The sequence below is a fragment of the Lissotriton vulgaris genome, chromosome 8, assembly GCF_964263255.1.
Source record: "Lissotriton vulgaris chromosome 8, aLisVul1.2, whole genome shotgun sequence".
NCBI lineage: Eukaryota > Metazoa > Chordata > Amphibia > Caudata > Salamandridae > Lissotriton > Lissotriton vulgaris.
The window spans coordinates 1548141166-1548165899 of NC_141696.1; the positions used below are offsets into that span (position 1 = coordinate 1548141166).

The window sequence follows — 24734 nt, forward strand, 5'->3', positions numbered from 1 at the left end:
TATTAAAATTAAACATGCCGAAGATACTGAGGACACAACTGAAAAATGGAGAGTGGGCCCAGACAATGCTAGACAGCGCAGCAGAAGTGACCATAGCTCGCAAGATCGTGATGAATCTTCTGGAGACAGTGGACACGAATGAATAAATTCAAGTGGAAACAGCAGACACCAGAGTTAGCAAACCCCATAAAATAAACGAAATAACATTACGCATAGAGGGCACTGCACAAGGGCAGTACCCAGTTAAACAAGAAGCTAAAAAGCAAGTCATGGAGATCTTAGATCAACTTGAATATCAAGGGGTGATTGAAACAATCACCTCACAAATGAACAATCCTTTGTTTCCTGTCTCCAAGCCAGACGATTCATATCGTCTAGTTTTGGACTACAGACACCTAAACTCCTGTTGTAAAACATTTGCAGTACAAAACTCAGATAGTGCAGCACTAATGAATAACATTGTGCGCAAAAAATATAAAACAACATTAGAAATCTCTAATGGATTCTTTTGTCAAAACATTGCACCTGAAAGCAGGTATTTGATCGCTTTCTCAATAATGGGGTCACAAAAACACTTCTGTCGACTCCCACAGGGATTCAAGAATAGCCCAGGATTATTCTCAGCAAGAGTAACTGAGTTACTACAAATATATGATGATAAGGCATTATCCTATGTCGATGACATCTATCTCACAGATGATGACCTGGAGACTCACTTAAAAAGAGTGAACACCATAATACTTGGGTTCGCATCAGAGAGTTACAAATTCAACTTTAAAAAGTCACGAATTGCCCATCTAACTGTCCTGTTTTTAGGATATGAATTATCAAGTGAAGGCAAGAGCCTAGCTGATAATTTCTTAAGAGAAATGTGCTGTACTCCAAGCACAAAAAACGCTGAAGAATTTACAATCAATACTAGGCTTCCTGAATTTCGGAAGAACATACATTCTAAATTATGCAGAGAGGGTTAAACCTCTCTATGAATTGATAAAACCAGATTTCAAACCAATCAATTGGACTCAAACACATTGAGATTTTGAGATCATTGCAAACAGATATGTTAGCTAAAACAAAATTACAAACTCGCGAAGACGTACGCAACCTTGTAATCCGAGTCATCCCAGGAAGATGCGGATTCACGTACCTGACCTCTAATGAGGGAGAAACGGTACCAATAGCTTACAAATCTCATTTGTACACACAAGCTGAAATGAAGTTCAGTTCAACAGAAAAAATTCTAATAGCGATTCAAACTGCTGTTGCAAAAGAAAGAGCCCAAGCCCAAGGCAGAAGGATAACTGTTTTAACAGCAGAATCAGCCCTTGAGGCATTAACAAGCCCACCAATTTAAATGCTGTGGCATTAGATCCGAAATGGATGCAATGGGAAAATTCTCTTGCTGCAGAAGACGTGAAATACTATTTTGACACGAAACTGAAAACACTAGATGATCTAGAATATGAGCAAGTATATCCTCTGCCAATCGAAATTCTGCCTCTCGAACAATACACATGTGTAATCTACATGGACAGATTTGCACAACACTACGATGTAGAGGAAAAATCCTACAACGCTGCGTGCGCGATTGTTAAAGGTCGCTGGCGCTTTGGTAAATTCAGACCAAAAATCACCAAAACTGAATCACTCAGAAACTGTTCAGCTCAGCGAGCTGAAATAAGATCTTTAAAGATGGCACTTGAAAATGCCGATCGTGAATTCCCGACACTAATAGTGTGCGATTTGCATTTCTGCTTCAAGTCTTACAATAATGACTTGCAGAACTGGGTTCAAAACGGTTACAAAGATGAAACTGGTGCAACAATAAAGCATGAAACGCTTTGGGGACAAGTAGTTCTTTTAAAGAAAGAACTACAGAAGACTCACATGATACACGCACTTAGTCATCAACGTGATGGTGTTCACGTTGCAGGGAATTCATTGGCTAACAGAGCCGCAGCGGAAGCGGTTCAACCGGCTTCCGTAGCCACTAAGAAGCGTTCAGAAAAACACATAGATGGGGAAACCATGCTGGCAGTAAAAGCCTCATTAAAAGGCAATTATGCAGCATTACCTCTCAACTATCCACTCAATAATACATACATATTTGATGCAAACTCCGTTCCTTTTGCTCATATCCCTGGAGAGGGGGAATGAGTAATTCCAAACACGAACCGGAGAGTTTTCTTGATTGAAAGCGCACACATGGGACTGGGTCCGAGGCAACAACAGATCTTGAAATCTCTAATAGAATTACAATCAGAGTACTGGTGGCCGGGAATGAGCGTGCAAATTTATAAATTTGCAATGGATTGTCCAGACTGCAACAGAGATCGCAGTTGTGAACCGGACCAGACAATTGCCAGGACACCTTTATTAGAAAGCATCAGGTGATCTATACGCTGAAATCCAGCAGGAGAAATGCGTCCCAATAATTATTAGGACTAGATTCACTTAAAATGTAGACACCAGCGCTCGGCTGACGCCAGAACTGTTATAAAAGATTTGCGAGTCTTTATACGCACATACGCAATTGGCATGCTACATTCTGACCAGGGTCCTGCGTTTAGCTCTCGGGCTTACAAGGAGGCCATGGCCAGCATGGGCATTGCATTGTGGTATTCTTCTCCCTTCCATCCTGAGGGAAATGCTGTAGTGGAAAGAAAAAACCAGGACATAAAGCAATCTATAATGGCGAGGGTATTAGGTTCGGGTGATGGGTGGGTCAAACATTTAACAAGTGTCCAACGTAGTCTTAATAATCTGCCAAGAAATTCTCTAAAAGGTCTCACTCCATACGAACTATTGTTCGGTACTAGAATGCACATTCAGGATCTTGATTGTCACACTTCAGTGGTAGAAGAAAAATCCTTTGATATCAAAGACCGTTTGGCTGTTTTACAGGATTTAAATGAAACAAGAAAATGCCTGAGTAACATAAAGTTGAAACAACAGTCGACAGCCACTGAAGAAAAACCAGCTGTCCCAGCAAGACCTGTCTGGATTCCAAAGATTGGGGATCTGGTCAGAGAGAAGATCGTGGTGAAGAAGGAATTGGGGCCTTCTTACAGAAAAGCAGTACCTGTCTTAGCTGTCAGCGGAACAAGATCAGTTACAAGATCAGTTGTACTACCGCCCCTTGCTGGTAAAAAGGAGAACAGAGTTGTATCCATCGACCTGGTAAAACCACAATCATGTGGCCAATAATTAGTAGTAGGCCTAATAATAAGTAGTAGGCCCAGTGGACTCCCAAGAAATAGCAGATTACCGAAATTTGCTACAATCCAAGAAGCTCAAACTGAGAGACTAATCACATTTGATAAACCTGCAGTGAATAAAAAAGGACTATGCAATAATGCCATGGAACTTGTGCCTCTTGAAACCCAAATTGCAACAGTTCATCAAGAAACACCAGTCTACAATGATGTAGCCTCTGACTATGCTAATGAAACAAAGAAAAATGCAAAAGCAAATGAAAATCCGGAAATACTTCCAACAATTGACAGAACTGCATCTGGCTACTTCATCAATTTCTGAAGATCCAAGCGAGCATGAAGAAACGCCAGCAACAAAAACTTTCAAAGACAAAGTAATTGAACTTTTTCACCAACTAAAAGAAACATATCTGATTTCGCCATGGATTGAATTTTGGATTGTGTTAGGTGTACTTACTCTCCTGCTTTGGCTCATCATGGTTCTATGTTTGGGAAAATTCATTGATGGAAAATATAGTACAATGGACACAGCAAGTCAGAACATCAACTTGGTCCTAAAGCCTCACACATCCTCTCACATTGAGAAAAGAGAACTGTCATCAGTAAACATCTCAGCCAATCCAATACCTGGTGGGGTAGCATGGGACAGAACTGATTATGACATTTTTGGCCCGGTTGAGCTCTTGAAATATTTACACCATTTCAAGGTTTTATTAAGTGACTTTGTGACACCAAGTACCTTGTACTACCTTCTCTGATGATTGGGACTTTGAAAACATTAATAATATGATGTCAGATTTAGTAATGTCAGCCAAATTTACCGAACATGATTACTTACAGGGTTCCTCGAATTATGAAGAGTTATACTGTTATAACCACTTTGGTGATCACTATTTGCATAAAACTGCTCAGCCTAGAAATGTTTTATCTTATAACCAATGGGAACACTGTCCAACTCCGCCAAAAGGCAGCTCAAAAACATTTTATGAGAAATTCCAGTACTTCTCAGGGTTTAACAGTGATCCAGAAACGTTTTATTTTAAAATGTTAATTAGGACAGGAATGAAAACAATGTTGACAAATACTAAATTGATTTATTCAGAAAATTTTTATGACAAAATGTCTGCATTTGGTTTCGAATTTTGGAAAAACAACATTGAAACAAAAACGATCTGGGGTACCAAAGATTGGCAAGTACAAGGCCTAGAAGCATTATTTAGGGCCTGCATGACCCCAGAACAATGATATTCTTGAATGACACAATTCAACAAACTACTTGTCTTGGCCTAGCTAAGATAAAAGACTTAAATACACCGTCTATTCCAAAACCCATAACTGATAGTAATAGCACTACAGATGTGGAGATAGACGTATCCCATATTTTACACCAAAACCGAACACATCCTGATTGGAAAAAGTGGTTGATCTAGCCAACAGACACAAATAACTGTCAAGATAGATTCCTGAACAAAACACAGGGGTTCAAAATGACCAGGCCAGACCCAAGATACTCCCAGAGACAACATCCAGTGATAGTTACAACATACAGTGTAGGGAAACTATGCCTTGAGTGGCTACAGAAATCCACACTGGCTGAAATTGAGCAACACTTGACTTTACTTAAAGACGGTGCTGACTTGCGTGATTTCATACTGGGACCACGCAAACAGCGTCAAAAACGTTTCATAGCGGCCGGTATATACGCTGCGTACAACGAAGCTTGGAAAGTAATGCAAATTGAAACAGCAGAAAAAATACGAGAAATTGATCGTATAAATTTGGAAAAATCACTTTCTGTAGTGGACAATGGGTTAACGACTCTGTCCTCCAGAATATATTTACTGGACAGCATTGTATCATCTGCTATTGATATAATAGAGCAGGACTTACTAATGTTACAACATGGTCAGTCCCAATTACGTTCTATTGTACAGCTTGGTTGGACGTTGCAAAATCTGCGTTCAGGCTACGTACCATGGCGTTTAATCAACACAACATCATTATTCGGTATCTTTAACCTTACTGATAAACAAATCAGTTTGGCCCAAAAAGGAGCAGACTATACGATTCTGAGCATTGAAAAACTTGAGAGATTACCATTGACAATGTCAGAGAGACCTTTCATTGAATGGATAATACACGGAACAATTTCAATTCCGATAACAACTTTCCAGTTTAAATACTGCCAAGAGTATATACCTGCCAGTATGAAAGGTTGGGTAAAGAATACATCAAATCAACCTGGGGTTTACCTTATACACGCAGATGGTATAGTGAAGGGAAAAGGGAGGTATTCCTTAGTGGTAACAATTGTAAAAAATCACTAAGCGGTACACTTCTCTGTCAAGGTATTAACTTGCATGGAGCCTGCGAAGGGTCTTCAAATAACCTTTCATGTCACCTGCATGACACGCCTGCAAAACAGATAGAGCCATTTTTTAGACAACTTTCTAACAGCAGTTATGTTCTGATAAGTGACCACAGCTGTTGTGGAATGGTGCCAGGGAAAGCCTATCTCGTGACCGTTACTTCCAGGGTCGTTTGCTGTATGCAAGTATTGTATCCACACAGCAATCCAGATATGGGGGCTGCGTTATGGCCTTCCTTGAATATCTCTTCTATTCGAATTGATACTTTAAGCAGAATGAAGTCTATTCTTTTACAGACAACTGTGCCTTTAACGTCATCCAAAGAAACGTATGATCTGCAAGTGGCAAGGACATCGGCAGAGATACATTCCCTTTTATCGAAAAATTGCCCCGTGCATTTAGTAGAAATGTTAAGCCAAATCTTAAATATGTCTGATACCAGTGGCATCGCACATGTATTTAAGACAGTTTTTTCGGGACTGTTAGCACCCTTTGAAACAGTTCTGGGCATCTTCCCGAATTTTGTCCATTTTGTCTTTGGCGGCCTACCCTTAATCTTGGGACTCGTGGCAGGAATTTTATTTTTGTTCCTTCTGCTCCGATATGGCAAGCCAATCCACAGACAAGACTCCAGCAACAATGGAAGAAAGATCCTAGCAATACGATACAGAGACCGTATCACTAAGGTCCTCGGATTGGCCCGGCTAAGAGATCTGAGTACAACCTGGTTTCTTTCATTCAGACCGATCTGGCAGGATTGCATCTTACCTGTGCTTCGATGTCTGCTATGCAGAGAAGAATGCGTTTTGGACGTCTGTCTTACACTACCATCAGCAGTACCAATGGATATCGATACTTTGCTAGATCCTGTAACGACTCATGCATCGTGTTGTCCCCAGCGGCTACCTATTCTGATGACGGCATTCGTTGAGACTTCACCACTACGAGTAGGTGGCGGTGAAGTACGAGAGGAAAAGCAGCACCAAACAGGTACAACCTTCTGTGAGCATTGATGATCCAAACATCGATGATAGCAATCACGCACAGAATTGCACAGTTGCAGTATTTTCAAACTTGGTCGAACTTTCACCTGATTTTGTAGACCACTTTTATGCGAGTCTGTCTGATATGATGTTCTCTCCAGTCAACGAGAATACATTTTAAAAAAAACAATGAGCACACGGCGTTCCCTGAACTCTGAATTCGGGCTTCAGTTTTGATAAACAAAGCCACTGAAAACATTTGGAACTATTTTTTCACCTGAAAGCAAAATTATTTTTTCAATTTTTCCAAAATATTTACCTTTTTTTTGGCACATGGTACTCTGCTTAAAGTAGAACTATTCTTAGAGAACAGAGCTTCTATTTTTAGGATACTAGAGACAATATTTTACCTCAGCCTCTATCACATATACAGCATTTTGTATACATATGTGATGGAATGGTCTCGACCTTCTTTTCTGTATTCAGAGCCATTTCATGTGTAATTTTCGCAATTCATTCAGCTGATATACATATGCATTTAACTGAATGATGACACTGCTTGAAAAGCGTACAGTACCAACACTCGTTTTCGTCTATTTACCATATACCATTTCAAATGCGAAATATGTATTTGGGGCGGGTTGGAAAACACACATGCATCGTTATATGTTTACTATTGCTTAGTTTTTTTTAGTAATGATGGACATTAATCCGTGGAGTGGGTGTTGTATTTCTATCTAGGACCCTAATTCGATATTTCGATTCATGCCCTTATGTGGTTATAATTAATAATATCCTTGTAAAGGCATAAGAATCATATCCATATTCAGTAATAGCCCATGCAGTCCAAAGCACAGCACGGCTACTCCCATTGACTCCTAGAAAGCACAACGCGTCCAGCCTCCAGCAGCCCGGGAAAACCCTGCTTTTGTTTTGATTTGAACAAGAACTCCTGGAGTCCAGAAAGAACTGTTAGTTCTTAGTGACGTCTTATGTCCAAACTTACGTCAAACCCGGCACCTTTCAGGTATAAATATACCAACAGTTGCCTTAAGCAAACACACGGTGGTTTTGAGCAGAGCGGCTATCTACTTGCCCGAGAGCCCAGCTGATGCGAAGAGCCCACGGAAGCCGCCCCTCCCATTTGACGCACTAAGAGAGACGCTGTCTTTTTCTCCAGCCGAGAAAATCCAGCTCCGGTGTTTCCAGCCACCCTTGTGGGTTGCTGGGAGATCGAGTCCTGAAGAAAGAGATACCAGACCTCCCACATTCTATTACCAAGGTACGGAGCTGACTAAACCCTTAAGAGAATACTTGATTCAGATTCTTGTCAAAACAAGCTTAACCAACTTAACTTAAACTGCTACTTACTTACTCCTTCCCAAGTATTAGGCTTAGGTCAGGATGTGTGTACAAAAAGAGGGTATCCCCGACTAGAGTTCCTAATTCGGGATAAATCAAACAGTTGAGAATACGAAAAATTAGGAACAGGTTAAATTATGAACTACGACTGACATTGGACAACAGAATTGTATCTAAACCAAAATTTGGGTACACAAATATTCGTTCTTTATTAAATCATGATAAGTTTAAAAAAGAGAGAGTTACATGTGAAGAACTTTCTAGATGTATTGCATACTGTAAATTCCAATTTGTGGATTTTTAAAGTGCATTACCGTACATATTTAAAACATGGCTATAGGTTACAGTGTACTACGCGCATTTCGGCTGTGAGCCTTCATCAGGAAGCCATGACTTTTTCCAGTTGCCCTATATGGGGAATTATATAAAATAAAAAATACAAAATGCATATCAATGCGTGTCAATTTATACAAATCAGAATGTCAGTCTATTGTCCTATACAGTTAGAATTTATGAAGGGCGGAACCTTAACAGTGTCTATGTACAATATTTACAAGTGTCTTATATACATTTGTACCAATCTACAGCTATACAATTATATACACAAAGAATGCTAGATTACAATCATACGGAAGTGGGCCACAGTGTTACTTAACTATCTTATATACAGATGTACAAATTTATAGCTATACATGTACATAGAGGATGCTGTAATACAGTCATACATAAATACATTTCCTGCACCTATTTAAACATTTGGATAAGCCCATATTGGGGGTGAGAACGGGAGAGGCACAGTGGTGTTGCCTGGGCAAAAGAGGTGGAGATGGGCAGACATGGGGCGGGAAAGGGACGCTGGAGAAAAGGGGGGGGAGACAGGGGGGGGAAGAAAGAGGGGGGGAGGGGAAATCCTGCAACAATGTGAGCACGTTGGCATACCTTGCATGTAGATTGGAATCTGCCTGGGCCGTTCTTAAGACTGAGGTTTTAATTAGTTCTGGAGTGGGGGGACAAGAGGGGGTGGAAGAGATTCAAAAATTGGTGGAATGAAATCGTCCCTCTCATATCTCGCTATTTATATAAATTAATGTAAATGAAGTACCTGCCCATAGGCTGTGTGGCGTATTCCAATATTGGTGTCCGGTGGAAAAGTAGATTCGGATAAAGAATGCAAAAGAAGGGGGAGGTTTCCTATCTTTAAATATATCTGCGGACAGAGGAAGAATATAAGTCAAATGTCAAAAAATGTTATTCTCCAATTAAACTAGATAAAGCACTGAGAGCACCTAGGTGTGCTGATTAGCTGGGAGTCATGGGGGAAGTGACTAGGAAAAATGCGCTCTAACGGTACCTGGTGCGTTAATATCAGAATTTTTCTATAGGTCTCTCGGTTTCCAAAATAGATGTGGTGCCCCGTGTGGAAGGTCCGCTACATTAATTCTGGGTAAGAACAAGGTAACGTTGCGTTAGGTCTGCAAAAGCCTTCAAAACGCTTAAAATGAAGTACAGCGGGGTTAGGGCACCGATAAATACCTGTTTTGACGGTGCACAGAGCAATCCAATCATGGATTCTATATGGCGTTTCCGGAGTTAGTCCCGGTGCAAAAGAGATGAAGTGGCCTCGGTCTCAGGTCCGCTATATTGAATTCTGGGGAGACACAGGGCAGCGTTGCGTTAGGTCTAAAAAAATCCTATTGATGCCTAAAGTAAAATGCAACACGGATGGGGGGAGGGGGGGAGAAACAGGGGCACGGGGCCAGGGAGAGCCGGTAAATACCTGTTCCGACGGTTTCGAGGGCGATCCAATGATGGGTTCTGTGTGGCGTCTCCGGAGGAAGTCCCGGTGAGCCGAGAGCATTGTGAGAGGGCGTATTTAAGTTCACAGTTGGCGCGTTAAGTTGCTAAAGGGAGGACGTTCCTTAAAGGAGTGGCGGAAAGGGAGAAAGGACAAGTGCCCGGATGATCGGATTTTGAGCCGTTTTATGTCGGACATCTTGAAACAGGGTGAATGTGTATGCCCGGCAGCATAAACATGCATACTTAATCTGCCCATGTATGTAGTATGTGGTGAAATACGTGGTTAATTATCTGTGTATGTATGATATTGTGTAAATCTGATGACGGATGTAGGGGGAAAAAATTAGAGGGGGAAAGGGAAATAGTATTGAATAGTTAATGATGGACAGGATGTGTGGGGATGGAAAAGGGGGGTGTGTGTGGACTGGATGAAAAAGAGTGTCTCAGTAGGATTGTTGTGGACATGAAGAGATTACTGCATGTAAGAGGCCTTACATGGGTGTGTGTGACCGGCAAGGGTCAGCAGGGGAAGGACAGTAGTAAGGGATTAATTCAGCCATAATTGTACTTGATGACCTGGTCCCAGGGGATCTCATTATTTAATCCTTTGTAATATGTATCCAGAGTAAAAATCCAGAAAACTTCTCTGCACTTGCGCACTTGTGTGCTCAGAGTTCCTGATGATTTGCGTATTTTTTCTAGAATAAACCAGCGTATGTGGTTTGGGTCGTGTTTTGCTTCAATGTAATGTTTAACTAATGGCTGATCTATGTTCAGATAGACGCGTGGACATCATGCGGGCTGTTTCGCCTACGTATCCCATGCCACACGGGCATACCAGTAGATATACTACATTTGTAGTTTTACAGTTGGTTAGTGTTTGGGATCGTAGGAATTTTTTGTTAAACATCCATTCTTTGGTCTCGACGGCAGAGTCACAGGCAGAGCAAGAAAGGCATTTGAAATTGCCTACTACCGGGGTCATGCCAGTGAGGGAACGTTGAGTTGGAAGATTGATTTTTGGTTCCATTCTAGATCGAACCACTAGGTCTTTGAGGTTTTTGTTTTTTCTATACACAAAAACAGGTTTGGGCAGCTGGTTTTCTCTGGCTTTCGTGGCATTCAGAATGTGCCAATTATTGAAAATTATTTGTTGAAGTTTGGCGTTCATTGTAGAATGTCTTGTCACAAAGACTAGTTTGGGATTTGGTTCTTTGGTGCTGGGTGTCAATAGATGTTGTCTGTCAAAGAACCTGGCTCTTTTATATGCATCACGGACTAATCTTTTGGGATGTCCACGAGATATACATTTCTTTTGCATCTCGGTTGCTCTTTTATCAAAGTCCGCGAGTGAGGAACAGTTCCTTCGGACTCGAAGGAATTGGCCAAAGGGGATGCTGGATTTTTGGGATTTAGGGTGGTAACTTGTATAGTGTAGAAGTGTATTGCGAGCGGTGGGCTTCACAAACAGATCTACATTCAGGCAGTTGTTGGTGCTGATTATATTAATATCCAGGAATTCTACCCGCGTTTGGCTGGATGTAGCTGTGAGGTGTATGTTTTCATCGCATAAGTTTAGCCAGGATACGAAACTGGAAAGGGGCGCAGTTTCTGAGGTCCAAATAAAGAAAATGTCATCTATGTAGCGAGCCCATGATGTAACGGACTCGCTAAAGGGGCAACTTCATTGTATATGAATAAAGATTCATATTTAGCCATATATATATTGGCTATAGTGGGCGCACATGATGCCCCCATGCTTACCCCTTTTGTCTGCTGGAAGAGGGACCCATTAAAGTCAAAAGTGTTCTCAGATAAGACTATAGCCAAACAGTCAAGGATGAAGGCTTTGGGGCAATCTATTGTGTAGGTGTCAATAAACCAGGAGACAGCGGAAATCGCTCCCGATTGAGGGATGTTAGAGTAAAGGGCCTCTATATCCATGGTGACCATCCATTGTGTGTCTGGGTTGAAAGATAATGATTCTACAGTATTTGTAATGTCTCTGGTATCTTTGATGTGTGAAGGGATTTTGGAGATGTGTGGTCCGAGAATGGTATCAATGTATTTGGATAGTGGCTCAGTTATGGATCCAATGGTGGTAACTATGGGTCTGTATGGTGGATCCTCGCTGTTCTTGTGGATCTTTGGAACCCCATAGATTGCCGCCATTTTAGGTTGGTGGACATTTAGAAATTTCCATTCTTGTTCACAAATAACGTCGTCGTTTAATGCCTGGGTGGTTAATGTTAGAATGGTAGTCTGAACTTTTTTGGTAGGGTCTTTCTTAATTGGAATGTAGTGGTTTGGGTCATTGAGGAGTTTTTCCATATTTGATATGTATTGTTCAGTGTCTAGCACCACGATTCCTCCACTCCAGAACTAATTAAAACCTCAGTCTTAAGAACGGCCCAGGCAGATTCCAATCTACATGCAAGGTATGCCAACGTGCTCACATTGTTGCAGGCTTTCCCCTCCCCCCCTCTTTCTCCCCACCCCCCCTTTCCCCCCCCCTTTTCTCCAGCGTCCCTTTCCCGCCCCATGTCTGCCCATCTCCACCTCTTTTGCCCAGGCAACACCACTGTGCCTCTCCCGTTCTCACCCCCAATATGGGCTTATCCAAATGTTTAAATAGGTGCAGGAAATGTATTTCTGTATGACTGTATTACAGCATCCTCTATGTACATGTATAGCTGTAAATGTGTACATTTGTATATAAGATAGTTAAGTAACACTGTGGCCCACTTCCGTATGATTGTAATCTAGCATTCTTTGTGTATATAATTGTATAGCTGTAGATTGGTACAAATGTATATAAGACACTTGTAAATATTGTACATAGACACTGTTACGGTTCCGCCCTTCATAAATTCTAACTGTATAGGACAATAGACTGACATTCTGATTTGTATAAATTGACACTGATATGCATTTTGTATTTTTTATTTTATATATTTCCCCATATAGGGCAACTGGAAAAAGTCATGGCTTCCTGATGAAGGCTCACAGCCGAGACGCGCATAGTACACTGTAACCTATAGCCATGTTTTAAATATGTACTGTAATGCACTTTAAAAATCCACAAATTGGAATTTACAGTATGCAATACATGTAGAAAGTTCTTCACATGTAACTCTCTCTTTTTTAAACTTATCATGATTTAATAAAGAACGAATATTTTTGTACCCAAATTTTGCTTTAGATACAATTCTGTTGTCCAATGTCAGTCGTAGTTCATAATTTAACCTGTTCCTAACTTTTCGTATTCTCAACTGTTAGGCTTAGGTCAGGTACACCGGGGTAGGCGTAGGTAGAAGCACCAGTTGAGTACGTTAGTCAATGTTTTTATGTATGTATATATTTTATCTATTTTAAAGTATCATATGGCTAAAAAACCATATCAATGCTTTTACAGTATTATTTCATTATACTACTTTTACTGTACGCACTTTACTTTATGATAAGTATTGCAATTGTGGCAATTCATTTCTCTTGCATGAGAAAGAAGACTGCTCAATAAATACCACCTTTTATTCTCTGCACTCTGGTGAAACTAAGTATGCACGGTTGACTGAGTGAAATAGCTGCCTATTGTTTTCACACGACTCTAGAGATACACTCTTTTCTGAACATTCGAGAAAGTTTCTAGTGACCTCTGAGCTAGCTGGCAAAACTAATTAAGTCTAATATAGTCAGTAGAGACCTAGTCGACCTCAGTCCTACGTCTACAGTGCTGTTTATATTATTCCAATGCGCAGAGCCTATTGAGAATATAGGAACTACACTACAAGCGGCCCAAAAATACTCCAGGATAAAATCGAATTTTATATTCACTCAAGGAGCTTGCGGTCACTACATCTAGCGCTGGCAAGAACAAAGTGTATTAAGAAAGCTAGGGTCGGAGGGCGATCCTTCTCATATTTGGCGGCTAAGAAGTGAAAAGAACTACCTTTGGATCTACGGCTCACCTCCAACTATCTATCATTCCGGAAAAAACAAAAGACTCACCTGTTACCTAAATATTAAGAATCATCTATGTTCACCCCTCCCATCAGCCTAACCAGTCTATTCGCTATTAGCGCCTTGATACCCCTCCGGGATGAGTGTAGCGCTCTACAAATAAATAAATAAATGAGGTCTAGCTAGCAAGAAACAGCATAGCTATAGGAACCCTACTGGCATACTATTAGAGGAGACATGCAGGGTCACAAGAGAGCACTGACACATCTTACACTTTTACACTGTGGTGGTAGAATTGTGATGAAGTAAGGAGGCCTATCAAGTAGGATGCGGTGTAGCCACCAGGGCTGACTAGCAAACTAAAGGCGAGACACGCAGATGCACCACAGCAGCTTCTGCACATTTCCACACTGCTTCCTAACGATCTCAAAGAGACAGAATACTTTTTGGGAGATGGTCAGAGGCACAAATTCACTTTAGCCAATCCCTCCCCCATAGCATGGCTCCCTCAAAGGCAGAGTCTGTTATGACCCTTCGCCATCACTCCAAGAAGTAACTCACGCAGTCTGTGTAGCAACTCACCTCCCACTCCCTTATACTTCAGCATTTAGTGAATGGTCAGGAAGGTTTGTTATAAATTGTTCGTTCTCTTTGGTTCTTATTCCATGTACATGGGCAGGCTAAGCATTCCGAAAATTGAATTATGAGAATTAAATTTTTAATTGGAAACTCGCCCACTGTTTTATGCTTGTTTAAATAATGAGCAAATGGAAGAATGTAGAAGTTTTAATGTTGAATAAAATGGATTTTATTGAATCATGAATTATTTGTATTGCAATGGTTTTCATTAACTACACAAATAAATTAAACTTGAAACTGGCATTAAGTGCTTTAACTCTTCTCCAGGTGTAGTAAGTGTGGTAAAATGCAATAAGTTTTAGGTAACATTTTGTCTTCTTGCTGCCCACCCAAACTACTGGTGACGTAAGACTTGGTGGTGGTGGGCATATGAACATGAAAGACATTCAGCGTCTTCTTTCCTGTCCTGGAGGCAAGTACGGGAAGGATAGGCTGAGCATGCGTGGATCAACATAGTAGTGATAGCTACTTAGACCTACTCTTATGTGCTCAATTGGCCAAGTGTTCCCTTGAAGGAGGTGATTAGCTAATTATAATGTGTTTCTAGCCTGAGGCTCACCTGGGAGTGCCAGAGCCCCCACCCCACCCCTGAGCAAAAAGTTGCTGGATTGTACTGTTAGAGCGCACAGGTCACCCAACTATAAATTTACCATACTCACCTGGGCCCATAATTCAATTGCACATTTACTTAAGCAGGAGGTAACCCTCGCTTTACTATCAGTCTATTTTTACCTCCTAGGTCCTATATCTTTGTCTTACCAATCCTTGTCATAGGTACCTATAACCTATTGGATCAGGGAGTTAGTTTTTAAAGGCAGTTCAAATACCAAGTAACATTTGCACTCATAAAATAACCACAGACTCGGGAAGGTTTAAAACTCTTTATCTAATCATCATCAAAGGTCATAATCCAAAGATTGAAAGCTGGGAGGCCTTGTGGTAGCCATGCACTTTACAAATACCTTTCCTTTCCATTCCATTCCATTCCATAAGACTATCGATTAGCAATATCAGAAATAGTGAATAACTATGCAAAAGATATATTATGCCAATCATTTATCAAAAAAGATAACGGGAGGGTAAGAACATGGAACAAGCTATTATTTTAAAACCAACTTGCACAATTTCCTAAGGGTGGCTAAAGAATAAGGAACATACTAAAACAACACAGCTTTCGCAATTATCAACGGTTGGGAAAAAAGGAACACAATATGCAACGATAAAAACCAAATGTTAGCATGTATCTATAGGGAAGGGAAGAAATGGAACACACTAATAAATCAAATAACCAAGTTTAACTACTTTAAAGGGAGGGTGAAGAAAAAGGGAACATTGATGCAATCATGAAAAACGTTTAGCTCTTAACTATAAGGGGGTAAGAAAAATGTAACACGCTATAAATTCAGTAAAACACGAATTTATCATTTATCCAAGGGAGGGTAAGAAAAAAGGAACATATGCAAATAAAGCTCCAGCAATTTTAGGGAGGGTAAAGAAAATGACGCAAATTATACTGACAATTACCCACACAGATTTATATTTACCTAGAATGGTGCGAAGACCAACCCTGGCCACGGGTCAGTTGAAAGGACAAAGGAACCCCAAAAGTTACAGTTGCCAGTAGGCCAGCAGGTGCAGTTCAGAATAAGGACAGGAAAACCCAGATTTGGATCAGGACCGGACCACCAAAGGTTAAGCCCGGCACCCGCAGTTCAGTTTCAACGCCTGCGCTACTCCCTCTCTGCAAGGAATCAGCCAAAACCCCGATTGGGTTACAGCATTCACCAGCAAAGTGCTTCACCAGCACCTCAGCTTTCCAGAACCCCGAATGGGTCAGCAAATCTTCTGGCAGAGAGCTTCGCAGCACCACTGCTCTTAATCACCTATTGAGTGCGTTGGGTCAGTGACAGGTCAGCTATTCGGCCAAGTCGGACAAATTAACTAGCCAAGCCTACTCTAGTTATACCGTTTTCCAGGGCAGTCTACCACCCCCCCAATGTTGCAAGTGTAAGGATCCCCAATTTTGATTGGACAGAAAAGGAGGACAGGTCCGCACACCAACTACATTTTAGACTTTTACCATCTTCTATTCAAATTTCGTTCCCGGCCATCAAATTTCAGGTTCTCATGAAGTTTATATTCCACCCAACAATGGATGTTCTATTGACCAATACATTGTTTAACATTGTATAAACTTGGGTTCAATAGGGTGCTTTCCCAGGAGCATCTTCGAGTCAGTCAGCTCCTTGGCTATAGTCCAAAGGTCACTTGTTCTCGAGACTTGAGAATTTTGCGCAGCCTCAGTTTCAACAAAGATGGAGTACAGCGGTACAAGCCAGGCCAGTTTCAAAGTGTAACATGAAATGGAAAAGAAACAGTTTTAGAACACAGGAAAAATGAATACACTGTATACCATGTATTTCTACACTTTTCCCAAGTACTTTATAATAGACTATAGCATTAGGATTAGGCAGAACGAGCAGCTTAGCAAAAGCAGCAGTGCAAGCTTCTCGCATGTGAGAACACAGAGCAGCCATATTAGCACTAGTGCACAGAAGCGACAGTTTCCCTCCAAAGCTGCGGAGTATGACAGACGCATGCGCAGTAGAAAATCCAGCGTAGCAGCAGCCATTTTATATGCAAGCGTATTAAGGTTTAGTAAACACATAAGCAAGCTTCACTCGGACACCCCATGCCTATATAAAAGGGGCAAAATTAGTAAAACAAACATGTTGGTTACATTGGTAACGTTATTCGAGGTTCATGAGTACAAGCAAGTCGCTTCTCGTGCGAATCCTTGCTCCATCAGTACTAACACATCTGTAACTAAAAGCATACAGATTAAATCTGTACAGCTGACCAGTATGCACACAAGATATTTTTCTGGCTACAGTAGGTGATATTTGTTTATGTTATGCAAGGACATGAATATCTGAGGTAAAGTTAAGAGCAGCATATGATCAAGATCACACAAGCTGTCAGAGTAAAATTGGAACACTGTACTCTTGGCACTTGTTGCCCTCGGTCCTCTGGTGCTGCTGTTTAGAGAGTCACTATAGCAACCCTTGTGATCATTCTAGGATAGATATAGATATAAAAGAGTGCTGGAGTAAAACCTGAAAGTGTGAGAGTGTTGAAATTGTTTACCCTGCTTTACATGAGCAACATCTTAGATTGAATGAAATGAAGAGGCAATGAAGCTGCGATCTCTCTTGCTGTGCTCTGCCTGATGACTGTATCTCATTCTCCCACAGGATGGATGCCTGTTCCCTCACTGGTTCATGCTGTTCCGACCTAGGCTCTGTTCTCAAAACAAACACATGTCTTACAGAACTTGACCTAAGTGGGAATGAACTGGGGAACTTGGGAGTGAGAGAGCTTTGTGAAGGACTGAAACATCCACTGTGCACATTAAAGACCCTGAGGTAAGGATCAGCTTTTTCCTTGGTTATCAGATAGAGAAGTAAAAGGTTTGTGTCAGATGAAGGCAGACACATTGATTGAATGTCTCTTCTCAGTACATGTGGTGGGCAGACAGTGATGCAGCCCTTGTGCACTTAGGCAGCAGTGGAGGGCCATATCCGCCCCCCTGTTGAGCTGCTCACAGCAGAGTACATCTGCTGACTGTTGAGGTTGTACATTTCCAAGGCTATCTCTGGCAAATACCTTAGGGTGTGAGGGTCAGTTTGAAACAGTTTGAGGTAAAGGTTTCCACAGCAACAAGACAAGTTTAAGGATGAGAATCCTATCCAATGGCTTGTCAGCGGTATCCAACCATTTACACATGTTCTGGTTCATCCTCTGTAAGTAGTGATTGGAGTAAAGGACTATTTTCCTCAGCTTAATGAAGAGTAGGCCCCGTCACTAGTGGCTTTCAGGCGCTCCCCGATTATCTGTGGAATGTTACAAACTGTTTGTGTATAAAGTACAAATGATGGACACAGTGACAAGATGATGGTTCCACAAATGACCTTCCATACCTGCCCTTATAGTCTTCAAATCAGACTCCATTCTTGTTACTTAACTGTCTGTTTGAGTACTGCCAAACATCTACCCAGCAAACACCCTTAAACATTTGTAAGGAACCTCCTCTATATTTTACAGCGGGGTGGTCTGGGATGTCTAATGCATTCCTGACCAGGCATCTGTGGCTCCCCTGTCCTGCCCGGAGGAGTCAGTGAATGGATGATAACTGGACACTCATCTGGACCAGCAGATGATACCCCCTGATGTCATCTTCATAGCAGCATCCCTGAGAAGATGGATGGTGGACCCAGATCTAGCCTAAGGATTAATAACAGCTTATTTTGAGAGCATATCCCTGGAGCAAGGACATAGGCACTTTAAAAAGGTAGTGGTACTCCCTTGCTGAACACCACCTCTCTGAACTCTCCAGAACTACTAACATCCCTTCTCTCAGAAAACTAACGCTGTACATCACCCCAATATGATTATATTTCAGTTGTTAGTGGAATCTAGGTCAATGAGTGGGTTTGTGATCACTAAAATATTTTCTACGATATATATGTGAAGTTACATCTGGGTCCAAGTCTGTTCTCGTAATGGACTGTGACCCTTAACCACAGTGGGGTCCAAGTATGTGTGTGTCCCTTACCTATTCCGGGAAATAAGTTTGGACCTCACTTTTACAAATCATCAGATGACACTCTGATTCCTTATAGTATCCTGTGCAACCTGATATCCATCTATTATTAGATTCAGCTGACCATCTTAGACTGACTGGAACCAAACCACGGTTCTGATCACAGTCTTTCACTTCGAGGACAGACTCAGGCTGTCTCTTCATCTTACATCTATCAGCTGCAGCTTCTCTGGAGATAATGTCTCTGCTCCCTTAGTCGTTGTTTTGAATGGTGACTTGTGCTCCGATCTCATCCCTGAACTTCTGCGATAACTTGCACCACAGTCTATGCTGAGGCTTTTCCCTGCCCCCAAGTACAGGAGCTTCAATTTAATGTTTGCGGATATCTGCTTTTAAGCCTTCAAAATTGGTTCCACAAAAGATATCCAGGCCAAATGTGCGTCCTTTGTTTCCTACAAGTTGGGGATTCTACGGGTACCCATAGTTTGTGGACTCCCCTAGAGGGAACCAAGAAAACAGCCAAAAAATAGAATTCTATATTTTGTTTTATGGTGAAAAGGTACTGGGCAAGAATGTGTATGTTTTGTTTTACAAATGGCAACAAAAATACTTTGTATTGCAGTGTCTGCATTTTTCGGAGTGCCAATTGATTTGCCTATAGTTATGTGGTTTATATCTATTTGTAGTTGGTTGTGAGGAAGCATATTTGAACTCTTTAATGAACCTATAAAGCTATACAAGTATACAAAGTACAGACAAGTTGAAATTTGATTAGGTATTTGTACGAAAAAGCAGCAGCGGACCTTAAAAGTGCCGCACCTAAACTCCAGTGCCAATGGTGTCTATAATCACGTCAGTTAGATATTTGTGCAGCCAACCCCGACACCAGCTGCTGTTTGGCGTCGCTGTGCTCTCCAGATCAGTTAAGCAATTTTTAAGTACTCATGGGGGCGCACCAAAATGAGAGTCCAAAAAGAATAAATAGAAAAATGTTCTTTATTTATCTTTTTTCAGAAAAAAAGCACGTCAATAAAACATGTAGCGAGATCAGCCAACGCGTTTCACTCCTACCAAGGAGTTTCTTCAGGGCTGAAAAAACAATAAAAGACAAAATATTCCCATCAGTTGCCTGCATGGCCAAGTGTGTACATATTTACCCTTTTGACATTACATCAATGGTGACTCATTTAGGGTACATGGTTCCATAGGAACCAGGAAAAACAAAGAAAAAACACAGTAGCCTATTGTCAGGGAAAGAATGAACAGCAAATATTTGTTAAATTTAAAACTTTAAAAAAACACACATCTCTTTCTAAGCGGTTATTTCCACGGAAGGGGGGGGGGGGGGTTTTACGTGGAAGACCGGAAAGAAAGGTTCAAAACATCCTTAATACAATATGTATATCCGTCTGCTGAGGTCCTACTTCTAATTTTAAACATCCCCGATTGGGGAGAAGAGTTAACCGCTGTCAGTAGGAGAAAGCATAATTTTCACTTCACAAAAACACAGTCACATTTAAATCTACCATCATCATTGCATAGTCGTGAATAGGTAATATTTGAGTAGTTTTCTTATTTTTACCTCATCGGTAGGATAGAATAAACCAAGAGTACAATTTGCTAGGTTTTTTAGTCCAGTTATACCATATGGTATGAGAGATTAGTAATATATGTATATAAGCATGACACAACACAACTAAGCATTCTACATCATATTTTATCTCCTTTCTAATATTTACAAAAAACAGGCCTGCCCACTTTCAAAATAGACCATCCTCCTCTCCATTATATCTAATGAGATGTGATTTGTTGTCGAGGGGTATGGAAGGGAAAGGACAATAATATTGTGAGACACAAAAATCTTTAGCAAGAAAAGGTATGCTGTCAAGACTATGATTCTTACCGCTGCAAATATTTTGGTAAAATGTTTTGTATGATCCCTCTATAGTCACAGTGGTATCTTTCGGTCGTTTTCTTATTCCAAACTGGTTCTAGTCAGTAAAGAGAGACAATGTTTTATATCCAATCTACAATTTATTGTAGTTTTCCTAAGTGTCTTTTTTCTGTTGTGCATACCTTAAAATTCTTCTGGTGTACCTCTCTTCCCTTGTCTCTTCTTGTTAGCGTGGACTTTATAGGTCATGTCCAAAAAAGTAGTTCAGGTACTCCAGAGTTTACCCGTCCCTGGTCGTGTTTGTATTGGGTGGGCAAGGCGCTAGATGGTAAGAAGAAATAAATCAGTTAGGAATCGACATTGAGTCTCTCATGTGTTCTTAGATCGACAGACTGCTAGGAGCTTACATTTATGCAGTCTACCCTGCCCGATATTCCATAGTCATGGTCACCCAACTTCACAAGTGGTAAGACCATCATTGCGATGGGGATATGGAATCAATTGCACATAGTATGTACATATGCCTCAGTGCTCTATCGCTGTATTAGTTTATCATTTTATCCGTGCAGTTTCTTACCCTATCATGATGTTACAAATGGTTTACCAGAGGTCATCTTACCCAGGTATCAATGAGTCCCAGAAACACTAGTATATATCGACCTATGCTCCCAAGAAGAATCCATGTTGGAGGGCTAGAAAAACGTATATTTGTTCTAACCAACATAGCAAATTTAAATTTTAAAAATTTACAAAAGGGGGGGCACCCTTCTCCTTGGATTTACAGAATTGTCTTGCCGTTTGGAAAGTTAGGCTAGTTTAATGCACTTAGAGTAAAGAAGGGAAAACTTTGAAGTTTCCACAGTAATAATGGAAGATTGCTTAGTTGTGTAGCAAGTGTATGTTATCACTGCTACTTTTCACCTATCCCTGGAATCCTAGCGCTTAAGAACCCAGTATATCTGTTCACTACCTTCCTGCCCCAAAAAAAAAAAAAAAAAAACAAGTTGAAATTTGACAAGGGGCAATTTGTGTAGATAACTCATGCTTTTCCCTAAGAAATTAATTGTTGGATGTTACAAATTGGGTCTCTAGTTGGCAGAGGTTTGCACCCTGTCCAACTAGAGAACAGAATCCTAGTCAGATTAAATCAGATACACAATCTAAATTAACCTGTGCTCACCCTCTGGTAGCTTGGCACAGAACAGTCAGGCTTAATTCAAGAGGCAATGTGTAAAGTATTTGTGCAACATTTACATTACAGCAATACAGTGATAACACCACAAAAAGATTCCGCACCAGTTTAGAACAATAGGGAATATTTATTTGAGTAAAACAAGATCAAAATGACAAAACTCCAATAAGTCAAGATATTAATTTTTAAATATTAAATCCCAAAACAGTTCTTAGATGTCAAGAATGCTAAAAGGTTACTTGAGGTCACACAAGACTGAGGTAAATCCAAAGCGCAGGCCAACTGCAGTGGAGGTCAGGTTGGCTACAAAATTCAGACAGGTCCCACAGAAGAAATACCTGGGCTGGAGCAAATGTCGACTGCAAGAGCCTGATGCACTTTCGTCGAGCCACACAAAAGGGTTCCTGTGTCATCGTCAAGCGCTGTTGAGCTGCGGGTGCTGCGTCATTGTCGAGTGGTTTCAGTGGTAGGATTGCTGTCGTTGACGAGCCACACAGACGGTCGTCATCGAGCAGTGCAGCAATAGGGTCACTGCCATTGTAGAGCCGCGACAGCGGTAGATGTGCTGTCGTCGAGCAACCGGTGTGTCGGCGTTGAAGGATGATGCGTCGGTGCCCATCAGCACAAAGTCGCAGATGCGTTGAAGTTGATGTAGAAAATCTGCCAAAAACCAACTTCTGAGGCCTTAGGACTAGAGTTGGCATCTCAGGCTAAAGAGGACTCCCAGTTGGCAGAGTCTAGCAGCTTGAGCAGGGTTGAAGGAAGTCTTTGATGACCAGGAGACTTCAAGAACACCCTGCGGTCATGCAAGGAAAAAGATGTACCACCCAGGTCCTGTTTACTAACAAGAAGGGACCACCTAAATAACGTATCAGAAGAAAACGGGGAGGCAACATCAGCCCGCCCTGCACCCCCATTGAGGGAATGTATGTTGAAATTTGTTTATGTGCATAACTAAAAATAACTAAATTAAGTAATGCCAACTGGGGTATGCAATCACATGATACGAGTCAGATGACCCTTTCAAATCACGTGAAAGGAAATGCCTCTGATTGAAATTAATGATTCTATGACTGCAGCCCCAACATGGAGGGTAGTGGGTAGCCAAGTAGGTGAGGATGCAGTAAGTAGATAAATGTTTTTTTTTATTTGAACTAACAAACTCTGTGGACCGACCAGAGCTTAAACTAATGTTTCCTTCCTCTTAGTCAAGAGAGTGTGACTACAAGACCGGCCCCACCTGTTAACCCTATGCTACTTACCTTGACAGTAGGCTATATAGGTGTAGAACATATGGACTCTTATTAACAGACACCATTGCATGTTAAACAGTATATGCGAATGTGTGATGTTATTCACTATTTGCCTAATATGTATTTTTAAATGTTTTTAAATGCATTTAGAAACGGAGACTGAGGGGCTGTAGCACACAATTGCATGAAGAGTATCACAATAGCATGGGAGAAAATGCGTTTAATATGGAAAAAGCCTTAGAGAATGGTTCAATGATACATTCAATGATACACAATGTTCTCTCCATTCTTAGTGCAGATCACAACCAAGGAAAGACTCCCAACAAGTGGTCTGTATAAGTTGTGTGCATGTTTTTCTAACACATTGATGTAAGAAACCTTGTAACATTAGCTGCAAAAGGCAACATTTATTCATAGGGATTTATCACAAGTCTTAAGGTCCTTAAGAAAGCAGACTGATCCCTACGGGCATTTAAATGGCTAAAACATGTTGACCACAGATGGATAGGGCGACTATACTCCTTCAACATTGCACTGTTTTTGACCTTGCCAAAGGATCAACTGATTAAAAAGACTATATGGAACCGGCAGGCAAATTTAACATAGCAAATCCCTTAACAAAAGTCCAAGCGCTCCGCTTAAAAATGGGTCAAGCCTGCCCACGCATGCTAAATGAGAGGGGCGTGAGTCAGATGATGAAGCAGCCACGAGTGGTACCTATAGGGGAGGACCCAACAATATATGCTATATGGTGTACTGATCACATAAATGTACCTGGGTGATGATCTCACACTTTGATGGAATATAGATTGGGCCATGCATCAATCTCAAGGATGAAAGCAACATTTTAAAAAACTAAGGTGACCCTCTCTAGTGATTATAATTGAATGGTTTGGAAGGCAGAGGGTTCCAACCTAATTGTATGCTTCTTACTCCTACAAGTGTCTACCTTTCTAAATGTGGTGAATGTTTGATAGATTCAGCATTCCGTCCATTAAATCACTGACAAAATATCGACAGACAGAAAATCGACCTACAAAAATATCGACACAAAAATATCAATGTCAAGAATATCCAAGTCCTATCTACATAATGGTAAGTACAAAAATATTGAAAACAAATATATAGTTGTCAAAAATATTGATGTTAAAAATATCTTTTTTTTAATGTTTGAAAAATAATGTAAAAAAAAATAAATAATACATATAAATAAAAGAAACATAGTTGATAGTATTTTAAAATGTTTAAAATTATAATTAATACATATAGGGGTCGATTCCGATTCGGGAAAAAGCGCTCCTAATAGCCGTTCGGAGCGTTTTTCCCATACGAATCGTACATGATCGTACATGATCGCAGGGGTACGGTGCGTACCCCTGCGATCATGGGGTGTACGCACCGTACCTCTGCGATGATGGGGTGTACGGTCCGTACACCCCATGTTCGCTGGGTGTACGGTGCGTACAC

General features: G+C 40.9%; 1 protein-coding gene across 1 annotated transcript in view; it reads left to right on the forward strand.

Annotated features, from left to right (window-relative positions):
* The window catches only part of LOC147700347 (NACHT, LRR and PYD domains-containing protein 3-like), a 484040-nt gene that overhangs the window by 103542 nt on the left and 355764 nt on the right, over window positions 1–24734 (forward strand). The window contains exon 3 of the mRNA XM_086936309.1: window positions 17580–17750. Coding sequence (XP_086792435.1) covers window positions 17580–17750 — 171 coding nt within the window. The remainder of the gene's footprint in view (window positions 1–17579; window positions 17751–24734) is intronic.